Source organism: Pavona decussata, unplaced genomic scaffold (assembly GCF_977016875.1).
Source record: "Pavona decussata unplaced genomic scaffold, jaPavDecu1.1 SCAFFOLD_95, whole genome shotgun sequence".
NCBI lineage: Eukaryota > Metazoa > Cnidaria > Anthozoa > Scleractinia > Agariciidae > Pavona > Pavona decussata.
Window position 1 is genome coordinate 2,720,001 of NW_028145512.1, and position 19,546 is coordinate 2,739,546.

Consider the following 19,546-nt stretch of genomic DNA (forward strand, 5'->3'; position numbering starts at 1 on the left):
GAACTGGTCGCGTCAGCATACCCGATTTCACCTGTACAATAGCAGCACGACATCTTCCATCTCGACCAATAATGAGCTGTCGAACAACCCCCATCTTCCAATTAAGACGCTTTTCTCTGTCGTCAGCTACAAGGACAACCTCTCCGACTTTCAAAGGTTTCGGTAGAGTCTTCCAAACTTCTCCTTGTGAACCCAGCACTTGATGCAAGTATTCTTACCTCCAAAGGTCATTCATGGAGGACAGCCACTTTCTTCTTTGTCGAAATTTGTCAGAGAGGTTCACTTCTCTTTCTTCTTCCTCGAAGTCTCCTCGGGGTGGCAAAAGGAACTGTTCAGGGCACAAAGGGATAGAAACACCACCACCAGGATTAGCTGACTCCCACAAGTAAGTGATAGGCCGGCAGTTGATGACTTTCTCTACTTCAGTTAGAGCAGTTACTAGTTCCTCCCAGGAAAGAACAGCGTGACCTAACGAGAGACGTAGGAGTCCTTTGACAATGCCCACTAACCTCTCCCAGGCTCCTTCCCACCAACGTCCACGTTCAACCACAAACTGCCACTTCATGTCAAGATTTTTCCCTCTCACCCACTTAGCCGCCGCCACAAAGTTTCATCCATGATCACTTATGCATAACTGAGGGACACCTCGTCTGTTCATAAATCTCTGCAGTGCCTGTATCAACGCTCCTGTAGACAACGACGTCACAAGTTCTAAATGGATGGCTCTTACTGACATGTAGGTGAACAAGACGAACCAGACCTTGCTGTGATCCTTCAAGTATAGGGGTCCTCCTAGATCCATACCAGTAGTTACAAAGGGACGCTTGCAGGTCACACGACATCGAGGGAGCGGGGGCGTCTGTTTAGATGCCGGAGCAGCTAAAAACCTGCTGCATTTCCTACACTTCCGTATAACTGATGAGACCAACTTCTTTGAGCACAGGATCCAAATCCCTTGGCGTCTTAGTTCCGAGATAACTGTTGCAGAACCCGCATGTTGCATTTGTTCATGAATGTGAAGTACTAACTGGTCGATGACACCACATATCTTTACAAGGACAGGATGAAGCTCATCAAAGGCTGCGTCCACTTGTTGCAAACGGCCACCCATCCTTATTAATCCACCTTCCAAGAACGGATGTAAGGATATTAGACAAGACTGACGCTGAACAGGTTGGCCATTTTCCAGCGACTTTAACTCCCTCGAGAAAAATTTTCTCTGCACTTGCTTCAAGATAACCGTTTTAGCACAGTTCAACTCCTCTAAGGATAGCATGGCTTGACTGTTTCCAGTAGACCTGTGCCAACACAGCATCCATGCCACGCTTCTCAATGTTCAAAGGTACTTGCTTGTCCTGGGGGTATCAACAATGTCCTCAACATACATAGGTTCCTCATTGTCCGTTACGGCCATCATCAGCAATGCTTTCCCTGTTTCATTCTTTGAATGCTTTGGCCACTCTGTCTCAGGTCGTTTCAACCATTCAGGGCCATTCCACCAAATCTTAGAGCCAGACAACTGGGTGACTGTCATACCTCGAGTAGGTAAGTCTGCAGGATTTTCATTTGTGGGAGCCCATGACCACACTCCACCAACAGCCGTAATCTCCTCCACTCAGTTAGCCACAAACACTCCACCCACACGTGGTCCCTGGTTAATCCATGCAAGAGCAACAGTAGAATCTGTCCAAAGGAATTCATCATCTATCTTGAGCACCTCATTGTACTCTAATCTTAGTGAATTGAGAAGTCGAGCTCCTAGTCAGGCACCAAGAAGTTCAAGACGAGGTATCGTGTCTCCATCCGGTGGAGCAAGTCGGCACTTCGAAGCCACAAGACTCACTGTTACGTTTCCTTTAATGTCTGTTACACGAAGATAGGCTGCTGCTGCTGCATAGGCTCTGAAGGAGGCGTCAGTGAAAACGTGAAGCGACACTCTTGTGTCCTTGTACTGAGAGGGTGTGATTCCTAACCATCGGCTAACTCTGAGATGATTTCCACCAGAGAATCCTTTCAACACTTCTTCAACACGCCTTCGGAGATCGAGACTGACTTCCTCATCCCATCCGAGCTTCTCTTTCCAACAGTCCTGGACAATTATCTTTAGGGGCGTGACAACCGGGCTCACCAGCCCACACGGGTCATAAATCTTAGACAGACAGGACAATACTTCTCTCTTCGTAAGTTTCTTGGGCACAATATCTTCCACGTCAACAAGTGGGAGAAGTTCATCAGAGTCCCAGCTTACCCCAAGTACTTTGTGTATTTGTTGTACTTGGCTGTCTGAAAACTCACGGAGGGGATCTCCATCATTGGACCGAAATTTTCATAGGTTGAAGCCACCATCTTTAAAGATGCGCACCGCCTCATGCCAGAACTCCCTTACTTTTTCAGTGTTCTCCACAGAGTTCACCGGGTCATCCATGTAAAGATTGCGAAGAAGTTGGGAAGCCATTTCTGATTTGCTGATGAAACTCTCGAGATGCTGTTTCAGGACTACTTGAAGCAGAAATGGTGAGGATTTGGCACCGAAGAAAACCCTCCTGTATCTATACACCTTAATCTCTCCTTGCGGGTTAAGCCACAAGAAACAACAAACATTCCGGTCTTTATCGTGGAGCGACAGCTGTAGAAAAGCCTTTTCGAGATCACCCACAACGCCAACCTTGCCAATACGGAAACGGAGAAGTATGCCCCACAACAGTGGTAAAAGGTTTGGTCCTTTCTCAAGGGCATTGTTGAGAGAAAGGGCACCCTCAGCCTTGTTTCACAGAGGGCCTTGTTAAGTGCTAAATTCTTTCGGGCTTGAGGTTTCCAAGGCCACGACACAACATACTTCCCAGATTCCTTGCGCTGTACAGCATTCTTCACCTCCAGCTCTAAGTCTGGTTCCAACACCTCCTCTTGCACAACACTAAGGTGGTCCAAAGTCCAGAAGTTCTGCAATTGTTCATGAACAGTGGCTCTAATTGCATGGGCATTAGCTCTCGCTACCACACCTGCAGCAGGAGGAGATCTGCTGCCGCCATGAAGAATCCACCCGAAGATTGTCGGTGTTCCCTTGAGACCATTTCTCAATTTCAACGTCATTCCTGTAACAATGGTATCATAGCAATCTTCTCCAAACACAATACCAATATCATCTGCACCATGACCAGCGAGATCAGCAAGGATTGGACAACCACCAACAACCTCTTGAAGAGCTTGATAACACTCAGGCTCCACCCTCTCAGACACCAGACAACTCATCCATTACAACAGCTTGAAAGGTGAAGGTACTCGCAATGTTCCCTCCTCTCGCAGTCACCTCAACAACATCAAACTCACCTTCCAACACATCCCCAAGCGTCTCAATCCGCAAATGACGTTTTCCAACAACTTTCTTCGGCACACTTGCAGCCAACTGAGATGACATCATCGTAAAAGTTGCCTCAGTATCACATAGAGCTCTTACAACCACATTCCCAATAACAACACACACAGTTCTCATCATAACTCCTGTTGTTTTAAAATCAGCATTCCTTGGAGATGACATCATCGCCTCTTGTGGAGGTCGGGACAAAGGTCGCACTTGACTCTGGGTACTGGTTGAGGGTACATAGGGAGGGGCAACTGGATTCCAACTTGGGTGACTTGATGTGTTGCTTGGTGGGGTCACTGTAGGCTGTCTCTGGGTGTCTTGAACCTTTACTCCACCAGTCTTACACAGCTGTGAGATGTGTGATCCACGTCCATACTGGCAAGGTTTTCTAAACCTACATGCACTCATTCGATGTCCACTTCTACCACAACGAAAACAGGCTCTCGCTTCTCTCAGCTTTTTGAATCGGTCCTCTACTGACATAGGTACAGTACACTGTTTAGGGGTGTGTGGACCCTTGCAGAAGGTACAAGTTACAGGTTTAGCCATTAAACCAGAAGCAGTTGAAAACACAGGTTTTTCTTTTTCCACAGGGGGGTGATGTTTGAAAGGCAGCTCTCTCTCCACAGATGGGTCTCCACTCTCTCGAATGTCCAATTCCCGCTCCAGAAACCCTAGCATTTTCGAGAATCCTACATTTTCCTTCGCTAAACCAGCTTTTTCCACTCCAATCTCCAATCCCTGGGGAGTTTTGATTCAATCAACGGCATCAAAAGAGCTCCATATTGTTCAGTAGTCACTCCTTGAACTTCACGTGCTCTCACAGTTGCACAAAGTTCATCCACTGCATACTTCATAGCCTTGTTTGACTGATCAAGTGATTTCATGTCTGCCAGCTTGGTCATAAGTCGGTTTCTTCGCCATAACGTGATTTCAGGCGTTCCACAGCAACTTCATAGTTCGCCTCTTCAGTCTTAATGTTTGCAACATATCCCCCTGCTTCATCAGTCAGCAGGGACTTCAAGTACACAAACTTCTGGACAGTAGGTATTTCAGGGTTGTCATGTATGGATACCCTACCCAATCCAACACCTCGCCCGAGAATTTTCTGAGGTCAGTTTTCGGTAATTTCATTTTAGGCGTACATGAAGTATGTCTTGTCTCTGGCATGATGTACTCGAACTTTTCAGGCTTTTCACTTGTATTTTGCTTTTGTCTTTCTTTCAACCACAATTTTAAAACATGAATGCAATCTGTTACCATGTCGAACCAAGGTTCTTGAGCGTCAACTTCTTCCCGGACATCAGAGTCATCGTTCAAGAGTTTTTCGATCTCCATCTGAAGATCCTCTGCTTTGTGCAGTCTCGTAGTTATCGAATCGAGCTTCTCCTCCACTCTAGAGACATCAGGCGAGTCGGACTCAATGATGTTCCTAACAGCATCCCAATCTCTGGTCATCCAACCTCTCAACCCACTGCGAGCTCTTTTCAGATGGTCAATTTGTTTCAGTTTTATTTTGATCCAGCGATGGCGTCAAACAGCAACGAACAACACTCTAGGCGAACGGTAAGGTGACGTTGGGGTCACCATGTTTGATCTCCAAATCCAACACATTAAACACACTGTTTCCTTCCGTTGTCTCACGTTTATTTCGCCCGATCTAAAACGTTTCCAGCGCGAAACAAGTACAACTTTGACGGCTACTACGAACTCTAGCTCCAATGAAAACACTCTCGTCCTACAAGCACATGCTACAATTCTACTCTCGTTAGAGGGGGGTACAACAATTCATGATAATGTCAACGTCACTTCCGGTTTCCTACTCAAGACTAATAACAAAACGATTAAACTAAATTGTTCAGCTTTCGACACTTATCACACCAGCAACAAAAACATTTCCAAGCCGCCGAATATTGCTTTTCTGTTCCTGGACGCCAACACTTGAGCACATAGTGGGCTGCCCGAGGAGAAATTCCTCTGACCTCATGGTTATCCCGGATACATGCCACGCGGCTAGGCGCATTACATCTTTGAGAGGGTGCCGAATCTCCTCCTAAGGCAATGCTAGGAGCCTGTCCCATTGAGTTAGAAGGACCGGACGCTGAACTAGTAGTTGCAGAAGCTGTGGATACCAATGAGCAGTTGGCCACCAAGGTGCTATGATTATAGCATCAGAGACTTCCTCCTTTTGTAGTTTCAATAGAACTCTGCCTACAAGACTGAAAGGAGGAAAAATATAAGGCTTGAAATCCTTCCAACAAAATGAAAAAGCATCAACAGCCCAGGCACCTGGGTCTGGAGACCAAGATACATGAACTTTGGTCTGAAAATTGAGACGCAAAGCAAACAGATCTATGTCTGGAACAAAAAACGACTGTGTGACCCACATAATACAGTGGGGTGGAGTTTCCACTCAAGATTCCGATTAGATTTTCGAGAAAGAGAAGCTGCCTGCACATTTGAACTGCCTGGAATATGATAAGCCTCTAATGAACAATGATGCTCAAGGCACCATTCCCAAATGGATTTGGAAATTGCATGAAGACTAGGAACCATGCCCCCTAAATTGTTAATATATGCCACAGCAGTGTTATTACCACAAAAAACCTTAATGAGGCAGTTATGTGAATGAACAAAACATTCCACACCAAAACGAATGGGAGAAAGTTTAAGCCAATTAATATGCATAGCCTGCTCCTCTGAGGACCACAGACCACTTGTTGAAACTCCATCACAGACCACCCCCCAGCCTGAGAGGGATGTGTCAGTAGTCAAGGTAACAACTGTCGAAGGCTTCTTAAAGCAAGTCCCATTATATAAATGGCTGCTTGAAGCAAACCGATGTAAACAATCTCTGGCAGACTGAGACAATTGAACAAATGAATTACTGTCCCCATCATTATTACTCAAAGCTTCTAATTTACATACTTCGAGCTCACGGTAATAAAGCCTTGCAGGCTTAATGGCCGGAAAAGAGGAAACAATCAATCCAATAACATGGGCCAGCTCTCGAATAGAACATTCGGGGTTTTCCCACAAAGACAAAGCTTGCTCTTTTAACTTATTAATCTTCATGGTACACCCTCGTTTCCAAAGACTATTCAGAACATGAGACAAATCTTCGTGCAATAAGGAATCCTGCGTCATCAGCAACAAGAAAATGTGCCCAACGTATGGTGGCACATGGAGAAAGAAACAATCCACCATCAGTTTACGAAGTAGGCGAGATTGTACTGATTTGCTACCCCTCTACAACGAAATCTGTATCCAAAAGACAGGTGTTGAAGGCTGATGTTGTTGGCAGAAAGGTACCTAAACATAAATATAACGTCCAGTTTGTTTCACCAACGACGGGGAAGTTGATTGAGAAATGGATTTCTGTAAGTGACATAACAAGTCTAACCATGGAAAGAGGAAAGAGAAAACGAAAAGGTGCAACAAAATGTTCGCGAGAAGAAAAAAAGAAAAAAAGCCACTGGAAGAAATATTTTCATAGTTATGAGAATCAGGGGTCCTTATTTGAAGATCAAACAGGCTCGGCCTATTTCGTTATTTCCTTTGATCCCTTAAAAGATGGAAACTGCCAGTTTGCAGCTATTTGCAAACTTTTAAACAGCATAGGAATTCACCGGTCGAACCACACGATGCGGGAAGATATCGTCAAGTACCTTAATAATAACCCCACTGCTGCCGATGGGACACCACTGCAAAATTTTACAGATCTACCATGGCCTACATATCTTTCTTCAATGTCCCAAAATGGTACATTTGGTGACCACATAACACTTCAGGCCGCTTCCAATCTATACAACATCGCTTTCCATGTGCTATCGTGTAATGGTCCTGGGTACGAAACTACCGTTTCTCCAGTGGCTGCAAACCCGATTTTTACATTCACTTCAGGGAATTTTGCCGAGGATGACGGAGAACATTATGTTAGTTTAACAGATGAATCTGATTTGAATGAATTAGATAATGTGGCTGAAAGTTTAGCAAATGTTGGTTACAGTGCTCCCTGTAGAGATGTGTCTCCGTCTGAGAATGGAGAAAACGCTGTAAAGGGTATTGAAGTATGCGTGGACAATCAGAACTTCGGTGACGATGATCAAGCGTCTGCTAGCAGACAGAACACTGGGTACGATAATCAAAGGTCTGTGGGCGGAATAGACTCTGGGGATGGTGATCAAGCGTCTGTGGACAGACAGAACTGTGGGGAGGATTATCAAGTGTCTGTGGGCAGACAAGACTCCGGGAACAGGGATGAAGCGTGCCAGAACAGATCATCCACAGAGCCTTGTTTAAACCTAGACATCTTAGAGGAAATTGTACGGCAAACACTACGTTTATATCCGTATATGCGTTCCTCTTTCAGAGCTGTTTCCAGGTTTTTTAGAAATATTGTGGAACGAGAACCATTGCCTCGAGTTTACATCCTAGAGCTAAATGACGTTACAGACATTCAACACGTTAGTGTGCGTAAAATTATCCTTTTAAAAGGAAAAAAAAGTGGCGCTGTTTTGAGGTTAAAGGAAATTATAAACTCTGTTCTGTGGGCAAGTGCATGGCTCAGCTTCTTGCGTTAGGAAACGGCTGGTTCTCTATTTCAAATATTTATTGGAAACGGAAGAGCCATCCATGATGCCAGCAATAATAGCTGTATTCAATGTGCCTTCTGTCGCAAACCTTGGATTGATTTAATGCTTGATTGATTGAACATTTTTTGAATCACAAAATTGTTAGGTTCATGCGTTGTTATTGTTCGAAAATAAACGTTCAAGTTATAATTATTAGTGTTTACGAAAGTAACAATTCTCCTAGAGGAAAAATGTTGTGACATACTGTTGAGTTTTCTTGAGGCATTTTTGAGGAAAATTCAAGGCGAGGATCTTTATATTAATTTGAAGACAGTAAAATGGGCTTTAATATTTCTTTTGCACTTTTCTTTTTTATCTACCCCTTTACCAAGTGCTTACAGAGAGATTCACGGCAATTGCTGACTTTCAACTATATGTTATTTAAATTACGGTAAATATCTTACTGGGAAGCCAAAGTTCCTTTGACAATCTCATGGCAATCATCCATAGCTTTGTATGAGAAAAAAGAACATGCATTTGCGGATAATTTCTTAAAGCTTCACACAAATGCTCCCTCCCGCTCCCTCACGCACACCCTTTCCTCGTTCAACCAACGTGGCAAAGGAACATCTTTCTTATTTTGATTCGAGGATGTGTAGAACTCATAATAAACCCAGTAGACCTAATATACAGGTTATTTATAACTCAACTTTGGTTCTGAAAAGTCAGATTCACCATACTGTTGCTAATTTTTGACTAAGTTGAACATAGTTGCAATTCAGGAGTTGTTACAATTTGCGTTATTACATTTTGCGTTAATAATTTTATTGCATTTTGCGTTGATGTTATTACATTTTGTGGCAATTGTTACTACATTTTGCGTTAGTATCACATTTTGCGGCGATTATTACATTTTGCGGCGTAACATTTGTATTTTAACTGACTAGCTTTCTCTTTGATCTGTTATTTTTCCCCTTAGGCTAACGCAATTTATGTATGTCTGGCTTAGTTATAACCTTTAATTATCACCTCTATTATCTATTATTTATTCTTATTTATTCGCTCATTTATTTATTTAATTGTGTGTGTGTGGGTGTGTGTGTGTGCGAGCTTATTAACTATATATTGCCCGCCTAGAATAGCTCTGCTTACTGCGGGCTACAAAGGCCTTTTTTTCAGTTTGTAAAAATAAAGTTAATGTTGTTGTTGTTGTTGTATGCTGTCATCGCATTATGAGTAACAGACAAAAGCAAGCTAGAAAGAGGTCACATACAAGGTAGTCTGCAACCATAGCAATGACACAATAATACAAAGTGCTGTATTGCGTGACATGATGGCGTATGGACATGTTCCATGCGCCTCTCCCTAAAAACCTTTTTAGTTGCTTCAATATAAGGGCCACTGACTCCAGAATGGAAGAAATTAACACCAAATACATTGTAAACAAATTTAAAGCCAGATCGGGAAAGCAGAGCGACATTCAATTCGAGGAAATTAATGTTGACTTCTACAGACCGGCAGCGCAATGTACACCTTTTTGGACGACTGAAGAGCGAATTCTCCACTGGATTCATGCAATCCAAATTTGCTACTTCGTCACACTCGCAGACAGTACTGACTACTTGGTGCAATGCTTTGACCGACCCAACTATGATTCGGTTGGATTTCAAGAGGTTGCCTGGCAAGACAAAAGGCACAAGGAAGAAGTCTAATCACCAAAGCGTGATACCCGAGAAACCTTGTGCACAAGCAACAAGCCATTATGAAACACCAAAACCTAACTGGAAGAAAAGGAATTCATTGGATTCCATGAGAAGCCTGTCGGCGAAACAATCCAACACAGTGTCAGAACTTAAATCCGTTATAAGTGAACTTGAGTCGGACGTTTCGGAAATAAAGAACGCCCTAGATATCTCCAATTGTGAAAACAAACTATCGTCCCTGCAAGATAAAATTATCCAAATCTCTAACTTGTCGAAAGCAAGTATCCAAACCCTGTCCTGCAAGAATTCTGAAATTAGAAACTGAGAACAAGACCCTTAAATCTGAAAGCAACAAATTCAAATCAGAAATTCACTTCCTCAAGACCCAAGTGAAAGCATATGACTCTCGCGTAGAAGACTAGCTATCAAATCTTTGCACTGAAGTCACCACTGAAATAGTCAATGCTACAAAACAGAACATTACACCAGATGACAGAACGGAACTAAATACTACTCCAGCGCCCGCCAATATCCCGACCTCAAGTTGATTCTCAGCTTTGGAAGACAACACAACCCCTCCACCGCCGATTAACAAGCCTAGCTCCGGTTATGTGGCTGCTTCTCCACTAATTGTTCGACTTCCTGAAAGCCCATTGCGCCCTGTTGATTCAACCATGGTCAACAATTCTACTACCAAACAAGATATTCGTTCAATAGTACTGTTCATTGACTCGAACGGTAAATTCATCAACCTCCAGCCCTTCAGCCCCCTAGTACCATTCCGAAAAATCTTTTCTCCAACACTCTCATCCACACTTCAGATGCTCCGTACAGAAGGTCTTGTTAACCCAAGTCACATTGTCATCCATAATGGGACTAATGATCTGGAACATTTAACCCCCTCTCAATGCAACGAAAAATTAAATGATGTTATCACCTTAGCAGCAACAAAATACCCTTCATCCAAAATCATCATATCTTCAATTCTAGTACGCGCAGATGACAAAGACCTATACCGACCTGAACTAAACAAAGCACTTAGTACTTCTTGCTCACTTCGTCCCAACGTACATCTTGTCAACAATGACAACATCACGGTTGATGATCTTCATGATCAAAAAGATGTCAAGCAAAGGATCTTCAGCAGAGTGGCCACTAAAGACCGCAAAACCACACAAACAAGGGTAACACAACCATCCCATCGAAGATTTGACGCGCCACATGATCCCCGTGGAAAGATCGATCACCAAACAGGACAACCGTCCTATGCCGCAGTTGTGCAGTCGACGCCTAGTTCATTAAATGTAGACAGTGATGAGCCTGTTAAAAATTTAAGAATCCATGCGGAACTGCTAAGGTACCTAGCTTATACTAGATACATCTAATAATATCTTAACAACTATTAATTAATTTGTTCTATTCTGGATACATGTCTGCCTTTGACTTAAAGTTGCAATAATTTAACCTATGTTTACCAATAGCTCGAAACCTTTTGAGCTGTTGGAATGTGCATGAATTATCAAAAAAATTTTATTTAGGAGATAAATTATCAAATGACAATTTCTTGTGCTCTTTCAAAACAATGATCTCATAATATTGACGGACACATGGTCAAATGAAAAATTGTCAATTCCTGGATTTCATCTGTTTACAATACCTGCCAAAAAACACCGCATGAAAAACCATGGATGATTCTCTGGTGGAATCGTACTTGGGTTCAAAAATAACCTAAAGCAAGGAATTACACTCGTCTCTTATCACGCTGATTATATTTGGTGTAAACTAGACAAGCATTTCTTTCACACGAAAAAACATATATTTGTTTGTGCAGCCTACATACCCCCGAAGGAGTCACCATATTTCAATTCAGATATTTTCCATAAACTTGAGGGTGATATTGCCAAATTAAGCAAAGAGGATTATATACTGTTAGCAGATGACTTCAATGCAAGAACTGGTTGCTTGTTAGATTCTATCGATAGCCACAGTTGTCACCATATCCCTGGTGACAACATTCCTTTACACTCCGATTTTAAAAGGAGAAAAAACTTTGATAAAAACATAAATGAAAATGGCAACGCCTTACTAGACATCTGTGAAGCTTGTGACTTAAGAATTCTGAACGGCCGCACAAAGGGTGACCCCTCCGGACTTGTCTCAACCTAAATCCAAACGCAGTATGTTTCCTTTGCCGAAACAGTATACCTGGAATATAGATTCAGCACAACATTTTATCAATACTCTAAAAATGGACGAATTCCAATCAGAATTATCATCATTTGAAAAAACCGATTTTGTATCAGACAAGTCAGGGGTTGAACAAGCGACCGAACAGTTCACTAACCTATTAAATGAAATCTCATTGATCTCCCTAAAAACATATTATCGAAAAAAAATACAACGCAACAAACCCTCAAAAAGATGGTTCGATGACGATTGCAAATTAGTAAGAAAGTCTTTAAAAGTGCTCTCTAACAGAAAACATAGAGATCCATGTAACCAAGCGTTAAGGCAAGAATATCACACTGCTCACAAAAATTCTAAAAAGTTAATTAAACTTAAGAAAAATGCTCTTCTTAACTCGAAAATCACAAACCTTGTCAGCAATAAAGGCAACCAGGAATTCTGGACTTATCTAAAGTCAATAAATGAAGACAATCGTCCTAACAAAACTGAAGAAGAAATACCCATTGATAACCTTTTCACACATTTTAAGAATTTACATGGGAAACCAAACCCAACCCACTCCTTAACAAATGAGATATCCACGTTAGAAGGACTTAAAGAAACTCACAACTACTTAGATGATTCATTTTCCTTGAAAGAAATTGAAACCGCAGCGAAACTCTTAAAATCCAAAAGGACTCCTGGTTCTGATCGAATTCGTAATGAAATGCTTAAGACAAGAATACAATACCTCAGAGTTGCAATTTGCAAACTATTTAACCTCATCCTTAAATGTGGGTTCCTCCCCACATCTTGGTGTCAAGGTATTATGACGCCTATCTACAAGTCTGGGAACAGAGTAGACCCCTCAAATTACCAAGGAATTTGTATTAATAACTGTCTTGGAAAACCATTTACTTCAGTGCTGAATATCAGACTGCAACCTATTTAAGTGAACGTAACATTTTACACAGAGGTCAAATTGAATTCCTGCCAAACCACCGCACATCTGACCACATCTTCACCCTTCGAACATTGATTGATAAACATGTAACACACTCTACTAAAGGAAAACTATTCACTTGTTTTATTGATTTCAAAAAAGCATTTGACTCAATTTGGCATGATGTCCTGTTTTAACAAATGTCTAAATCTAAATGTTCTATTAAAATTGGACTCCAAAGAACAGAATACTTTGAATACGCAAATGGTGTTAGACAAGGATGTATTCTTTCACCAATGCTTTTTAACCTCTATTTGTCTGAAATTCCTACCCCTCTCGATAAATGGATACAGACCCAATCATATTACCAGACGGTTCAAAACTTAATTGTGTCCTATATGCTGACGATTTAATACTGATTTCTAACACATCTGAAGGATTACAAAGCTCACTAGATACATTATCCAAGTTTGTGATGACTGGTTACTAAATATAAATCTAAAATAAAAAAGACCAAAGTCGTGATTTTTCAAAAGAAACTCAGAAAATCCACTTTCAATAATCACCATTTTAAGATAAACAAAAAAAAAATAGAAATTGTCAGCAACTACACTTATCTAGGTGTCAATTTCTCATCAAATGGAAATTTTTGAGATAATAAATTAGTTTTAAAGAAAAATCAAGAAGATCTATATTTGCGACACGCCGTTACCTAAACCTCTCAAACTTACCAACTGACATTGTCAACAAGTTATTTGACTGTTTATTCCTACCAATCCTCATGTACGGTTCAGAGGTTTGGGGAGTTTATGACAAAAATGATTGTCACTCATGGAAAAAAGACATAATTGAACAAACACATATCCATTTTTGTAAACTATTTAGGAGTCAATAAGCAATGCCCAAACATAGCAGGTAGAAATGAACTCGGCAGATTACCAATAAAAGAAATAATTGACATAAATGTTATTAAATTTTGGTTACACTTGGAAAGCTTACCAGAAGATAACATTGCCAAACAATTTCTTTACCTCTTAAAAGAAATGGCCGACAAAAACCAACTGAGCCTAATGCAAAGAGTTAATTCATCATGCAATTCTTCAAATTTAAACGTTAGCGATTTCAAAAACATTAAAACACATATTCCATTAACTGTTACTAAAAGCTTAATCAACTATCAACTTAATTTATTGAAATTAACTAAAAAAACTGAAATTCTACTCTACCTTCAAAAAAGATTGTTACAAAACTGACTTTTTAGATCCAATAAAAAATACACTCCACAAGAGACAAGTGAATAAATTTCGCCTTGGAAATCACAATTTACGAATAGAAACTGGAAGGCACAACAAGACACCTGAAAATCTAAGAATCTGCTCTCTTTGCCATTTAAATGAGATTGAAGGCGAGCTACATTTTTTATTTTCTTGTCATCATTTTAATGACATGCGCAAAAATTTTTTCAATGAAATAAATGTTAGATATCAAAATTTTAATGATCTAGACAATAATTCAAAAATTTTATTTCTTTTTAACAACATTGATCCTTTTTGTCTGTAGGACAATCGCTGCTTATATTTATGACTCAATTTTAATGCAACAATTGATGTTAATTTAATTATTAAAAGAAATGTTAGGAAACTCGACCAACACAGCTTTCCTCTTCAACACAACGTTTAATGCTCATTAGACATCGATGTACATCCTTTGACGTCCGATCTAGCGACATTACAACACTTTCGATATACGAGTGAGATGAACAAGGGCACGTGACTTAGAACGCTAATTTACTAGGGTAGGGTAGGGTAGTCATAAGTCCAGTCTCTCACGTTTCTTGACCACCCTTCCTGATCTGGTGCGACGGGCTGTAACATCCTCCCCACCTTGTCCTCCTTCGGGGAGGACAACACTGAGTCTAGGTTCAGGAACAGGAACACTCTGAGCGGGAACAACATTCGACTGCAGTTTCTCCCCACCATGTAAAAGAACTTCTTCTTCTTGTAGGGTGGCAGATTCTATTTCCAATCTATGCAGACGTTGTACAGGCCTAGTTAGGATGCTCTTTTGTACTCTCACTGTTGCAGTTCGTACAAGTCCGTCTTTGCCAAGGTGGACCTTTTCAACTCTACCTAGTGGCCATTTTCCACGAGAAACGTTATCTTCAGAGACCAGCACAATATCTCCTACTTGAATGGGTGCTGTTTCCTTCTGCCACTTGTTTCTCACTGTAAGCTGATAAAGGTACTCTTGCTTCCACCTTCTCCAGTAGTGGTTGAGCAATCGTTGGAGATAGAGATATCTTTCCATAATTCGCTTACTAGACTCTTCCAATTGATCATCTTCAGCGTCAGGTAACTGTTTAAGTGATCTGCCAATGGCAAGATGAGCAGGTGTGATTGGTAATGGATCTCTGTTGTCGTCACTTACTGCGGTCAGAGGTCTGGAGTTGATTATACCTTCTATCTTGATGAGAAGTGTATTCAGCTCACTGAAGGAGAGAAGTGCTCTTCCAAGAACTTTGCGCAGTGGTTCCTTAACTGCTCTACAAAATCTTTCCCACCATCCACCTCTCCATGGTGAGCGTTCTGTGATGAATCTCCACTTAATCCCTTTAGCTGATAACTCTGACTTGATTCGATCTTGATCCAAAGTGTCCCACAGCGACTGGCTCTGTGACTTTGGCTGGTCATACAACTTCTTAATCTCTCTACTTGCAGCTTTGAAGGTTTTTGCATTGTCTGACCACACTGTATGGCAAAGACCTCTGCCATTTGTCATGCGACTGAAGGCTTCAAGAAATTCATCTGTCGTTAGGCCATTTGTAAGCTCCAAGTGAACCATACGCGACGATGCACATGTGAACACACACACATATGCTTTCTTGACACTTGAGCCCTCTTTCACATATAAGGGTCCAGCAAAGTCAGTACCAATGTGTACAAATGGTAAGGAGGTTGACACTCTTTCCTCGGGTAGTGATCCCATCTTCTGTGTGCAAGGTCCGACTCGCTGTCTCTGGCAAGGCACACATCTTCTAATAACACGTTTGACATCACGTCGTCCTTGGGTAAGCCAAATCTTCTGTCGTAAGACTGATAGTACAGTTTCTGGACCCGCATGCAACATCTGTCTGTGTACATCTTGTATCAACCTTGCAACTGCTGGATGTCCATGCGGCAAGATTATTTGGTGCTTGTTCTCTTCAGGAAGGTCGGCGAACTGTAGTCTTCCACCTACTCTAATCACTTTATCTTCTTTGTCATAATAAGGGTCTAGCTTTAGGAGGCGGCTACTGTTGGGTAGTGTTTTTCCGGCTTTCAACTGCTCGTAGTCTTCTTTATAGACCTCTTCTTGAATCCACACACAGCACTTCAACTCTGCCTGTTTCATCTCCTCAGCTGACAATTCGGTCTCCTCAGACCTCAGTTTCATCTTGAAAAACTTTACGGCTCTCAGTACGTAAGCGGTTACTCTGATCAACTTCATCCACGTTCCATACCGTGACATATCAAGCAATGGCTCTACTACAACTGCGGTACAACCATGGGTAACTCTTCTTTCCTCTTCACAAGATTCAGGAACGGTATCTTCACTTCGCGGCTGAGTAGGTTGAGACGCACAAGGATGCAACAGCCATGGGGGTCCATTCCACCATAGCGTGCTTGAAATCATATCACCACAGGTCAATCCGCGTGTCAACAAATCTGCAGGATTCTCTTTGCTAGGACAATACTTCCAGTATTCAGGGTCCCATGTTGACTGTATTTCTGCAACTTGGTTTGCTACGAATGGCTTCCAACAAGAACTCCGTCCTCGGATCCAATGAAGTGCTACCATGCTATCTGTCCAACAAACAACGCTATCCATCTTGATTGGCAAAGTCTCTGCAACATATTTCAACAATCTGGCATTCACTACTGCCGCTAGAAGCTCTAATCTTGGAAGTGACACTGTCTTGATAGGTGCAACTCTGGATCTTGACATAACTAGCTGTGATGACACCTGACCTTGCTTATCGGTTATTCGAATGTACACTGCGGCGTCGTACGCATCTCCGAAACCGTGTAGTTCGATCCTATGGTCAGGGGTGACACCATTTCCAAAGCAACGGGGAATGGTCACGTCTTTCAACTGCAACAAATCTGATTTCCATGATGACCACTTCTCTTTGATGTCACTGTCCAATGGGTCATCCCACTGTAGTCCCTTCCGCCACAGCTCTTGAAAAAGGATTTTTCCTCTTACAGTGAAGGGCGATATCAGTCCCATTGGGTCAAACAGTTTCGATGCTAGGCTCAGTACGCTTCTCTTCGTCATTGGGTCATGACATGAGATGATGCCGTTTGGTGCCAGGAATCTGAAGCAGTCAGAGGTCAAGTCCCATGACACACCAAGTGCCTGGAGCGGCTCACTTGAATCAAACATTACTAGTGGCGACGAGGCTCTCTTAGCTGGGTCTATGCTATCCATTACAAGCTCTGAGTTGCTTGCCCACTTTGTCAAGTTAAACGCTGCTGTAAACATGATTTCTGACATCTCCTGTTGGAGTGTCAAGGCAGAGCAGTCTGTCTCGGCTCCTGTTAAGCAGTCGTCCACATACATGTTTTGTAGGATTTCCCTTGCAGCATCAGGGAATGTCTCTGCATACTTCTTGGCGTGATTATGGACGGTTGCAATTGCAAGAAATGGACTAGAGTTCACTCCAAATGTCAATCTTTGCATTCTGTAGACTTTGGGTGGTTCATTGATCTGCAAATCTCTCCATAGGTACCGGTGTACATCTTGATCCTCTGGTGCAAGCTTCACTTGAAGAAACATCTTCTCAACATCTGCCATTAGGCCGATTCTGTGGGTACGAAACAGATGCCAGGTTAGGTTGTAATGCAGGACCAGGAAGGACGCAATCATTGAGAGAAACTCCACCCTCTTCTCGTGCAGAAGCGTCAAATACAATTCTGCACTTTGTTGTCCTTTTGTCTGCGCGGAACACTGCATGGTGTGGTAAGTAACGGACAATACCATCTTCATTTCTCTGCTCAGATACTTCTTCTGCAAAACCTTTCTCTACATATTGGTTGATTGCAGCACAGTAAGATTCAGCTTTAACAGGATCTCGTTTCAGCCTCCTTTCGATGCTTTCGAGTCGTCTCACAGCTTGTGCATAATTGTTCTCCAGTCTGGGATGATCCTTCCTCCGGGGCAGTTGAACTTCATAGTTTTGTCCATCAAATTTCAGTCCTTTGTTGAACTCAGCAACTGCATATTCTTCCTCTTGAGACATGGTTGGGTTTTCAGCTTCAGTAATGCCAATTGATTCTAGTTCCCAGAACCGTTTTAAACTTGCAGTGACTTCATTGTTCTCTATCACTGTTAACATAGATGTTGAGTACTTTGAATAGCAATCAATGGGTCCAGTAAGAATCCAGCCAAGGTGAGATTTTACGGCAATCAACGAATCAGCAGTTGGTCCTCTTTTGTGTATCCCAGTTACAAATGAGTAATAGTAATCAGCACCAATGAGAACATCTACTTGAACTGAATTACGAGGGTAGGAGTCAGCAAGAGTTAAACCTTGTAGGTGAGGATTGTTCTGAAGAATTAACCTGACAGGACCAAGGGGGTTGCAGATCTTGGGTATGGTAAGGGCTTCCATTTCTACAGCTTCTGTTGGTTCTCCCTTAATCGGTAAGAGAGCGAATCGTACTCTTTGTAATCTCTTGGTTTCACTGGTTTCCCCACCTAATGTTGTGACACTCAATAACTCTGTGGGACCTTGCAAGCCAAGAGACTCTGCAATGTTCTTACGTAGGTACGAGCGTTGACTTCCAGAATCTAAAAGAATACGAACTGTCATTTCCTGACCATTCACAGATAACCTTGCTACCGCTGTCTGGAGAAGTGTCTCCTTCACATGCGAGGTAGGTTGGGTTGAGGCCAATCCACTAAGGGTGCTATTGGTCACGTGCTGGGGTGAAGTACTGGGTACATGCTGAAGTGTAGAGGTAATTGGGCACTTGGGTGTGGTCGCTAGGGGCTGGCCATGCAATAACTTGTGATGATGTCGACCACAATTTGCAACTGAACACTTGGGTTGGCGACAAATTTTGGAGAAATGCTTGTAGTTGCTAGGCTTTAAACAATTCTAACACAGCTTGCTTTCTTGGACTAGTTTCCATCTTTCTTCCACTGACTTCCCATTAAACAATGGACAGTTTGGTGAACCATGATCTGCTTTACAAAAACTACAACTTGGATTATTTAATGGTGGTCGTGCTTCACTGAACAAGGCAGAAGCAGTTGATACTCGTTCACGGTCACTTGTATGAGTGTACGCTGACTTCTTGCTTTCATTTCTACCCTTACTGGAACTACGAATATTTGGGTAAGTATTTGTGTGAAGGCCTCTCTCTCCTGCCTCTTTGGACACAACTTGTCGATTAAGAAATTTAAAGAACAAATCGAGATCAATTTCGTCCTCAGGGGTGTCTGCAAGCTCTAACTCCCACTTTTCCAGTAACTGAGGGGGTAATTTTGTCTCGAACATTGGCAATAGGATACATCCGTGGCTCACTTGGTTTTCCCCGAGAGCTTCTAAAGCTCTAGTTCTGTTCTTTAGTGTATCATAGAGATCTCGGAGTGAAGATGCACTAACACTAGACTTGGCATCCATCTTATTGACAGATTTCACTAAGGATGAGATTATCACACGCTTTCTTCCATATCTGTGCTTGAGACATTCAACCGCTGGTTGATAGTTTGCTCCTGTCACCTCAAACCCTTCTATAGTTTGCAAGGCATT

General features: G+C 42.1%; 2 protein-coding genes and 1 pseudogene across 2 annotated transcripts; all 3 read right to left on the minus strand.

Moving 5' to 3' along the window:
• The window catches only part of LOC146473140 (uncharacterized), a 12,286-nt pseudogene extending 5,858 nt beyond the window's left edge, over window positions 1-6,428 (minus strand).
• An 8,128-nt stretch (window positions 6,429-14,556) lies between these two features.
• LOC146473141 (uncharacterized) lies at window positions 14,557-17,565 on the minus strand. The gene has a single exon (XM_085118902.1). It carries the CDS (start codon window positions 17,563-17,565, stop codon window positions 14,557-14,559), a length of 3,009 nt encoding a protein of 1,002 aa, XP_084975028.1.
• A 4-nt stretch (window positions 17,566-17,569) lies between these two features.
• LOC146473142 (uncharacterized) lies at window positions 17,570-18,601 on the minus strand. The gene has a single exon (XM_085118903.1). The coding sequence runs from the start codon at window positions 18,599-18,601 to the stop codon at window positions 17,570-17,572; it is 1,032 nt and encodes a 343-aa protein (XP_084975029.1).
• Window positions 18,602-19,546: the final 945 nt, after the last annotated feature.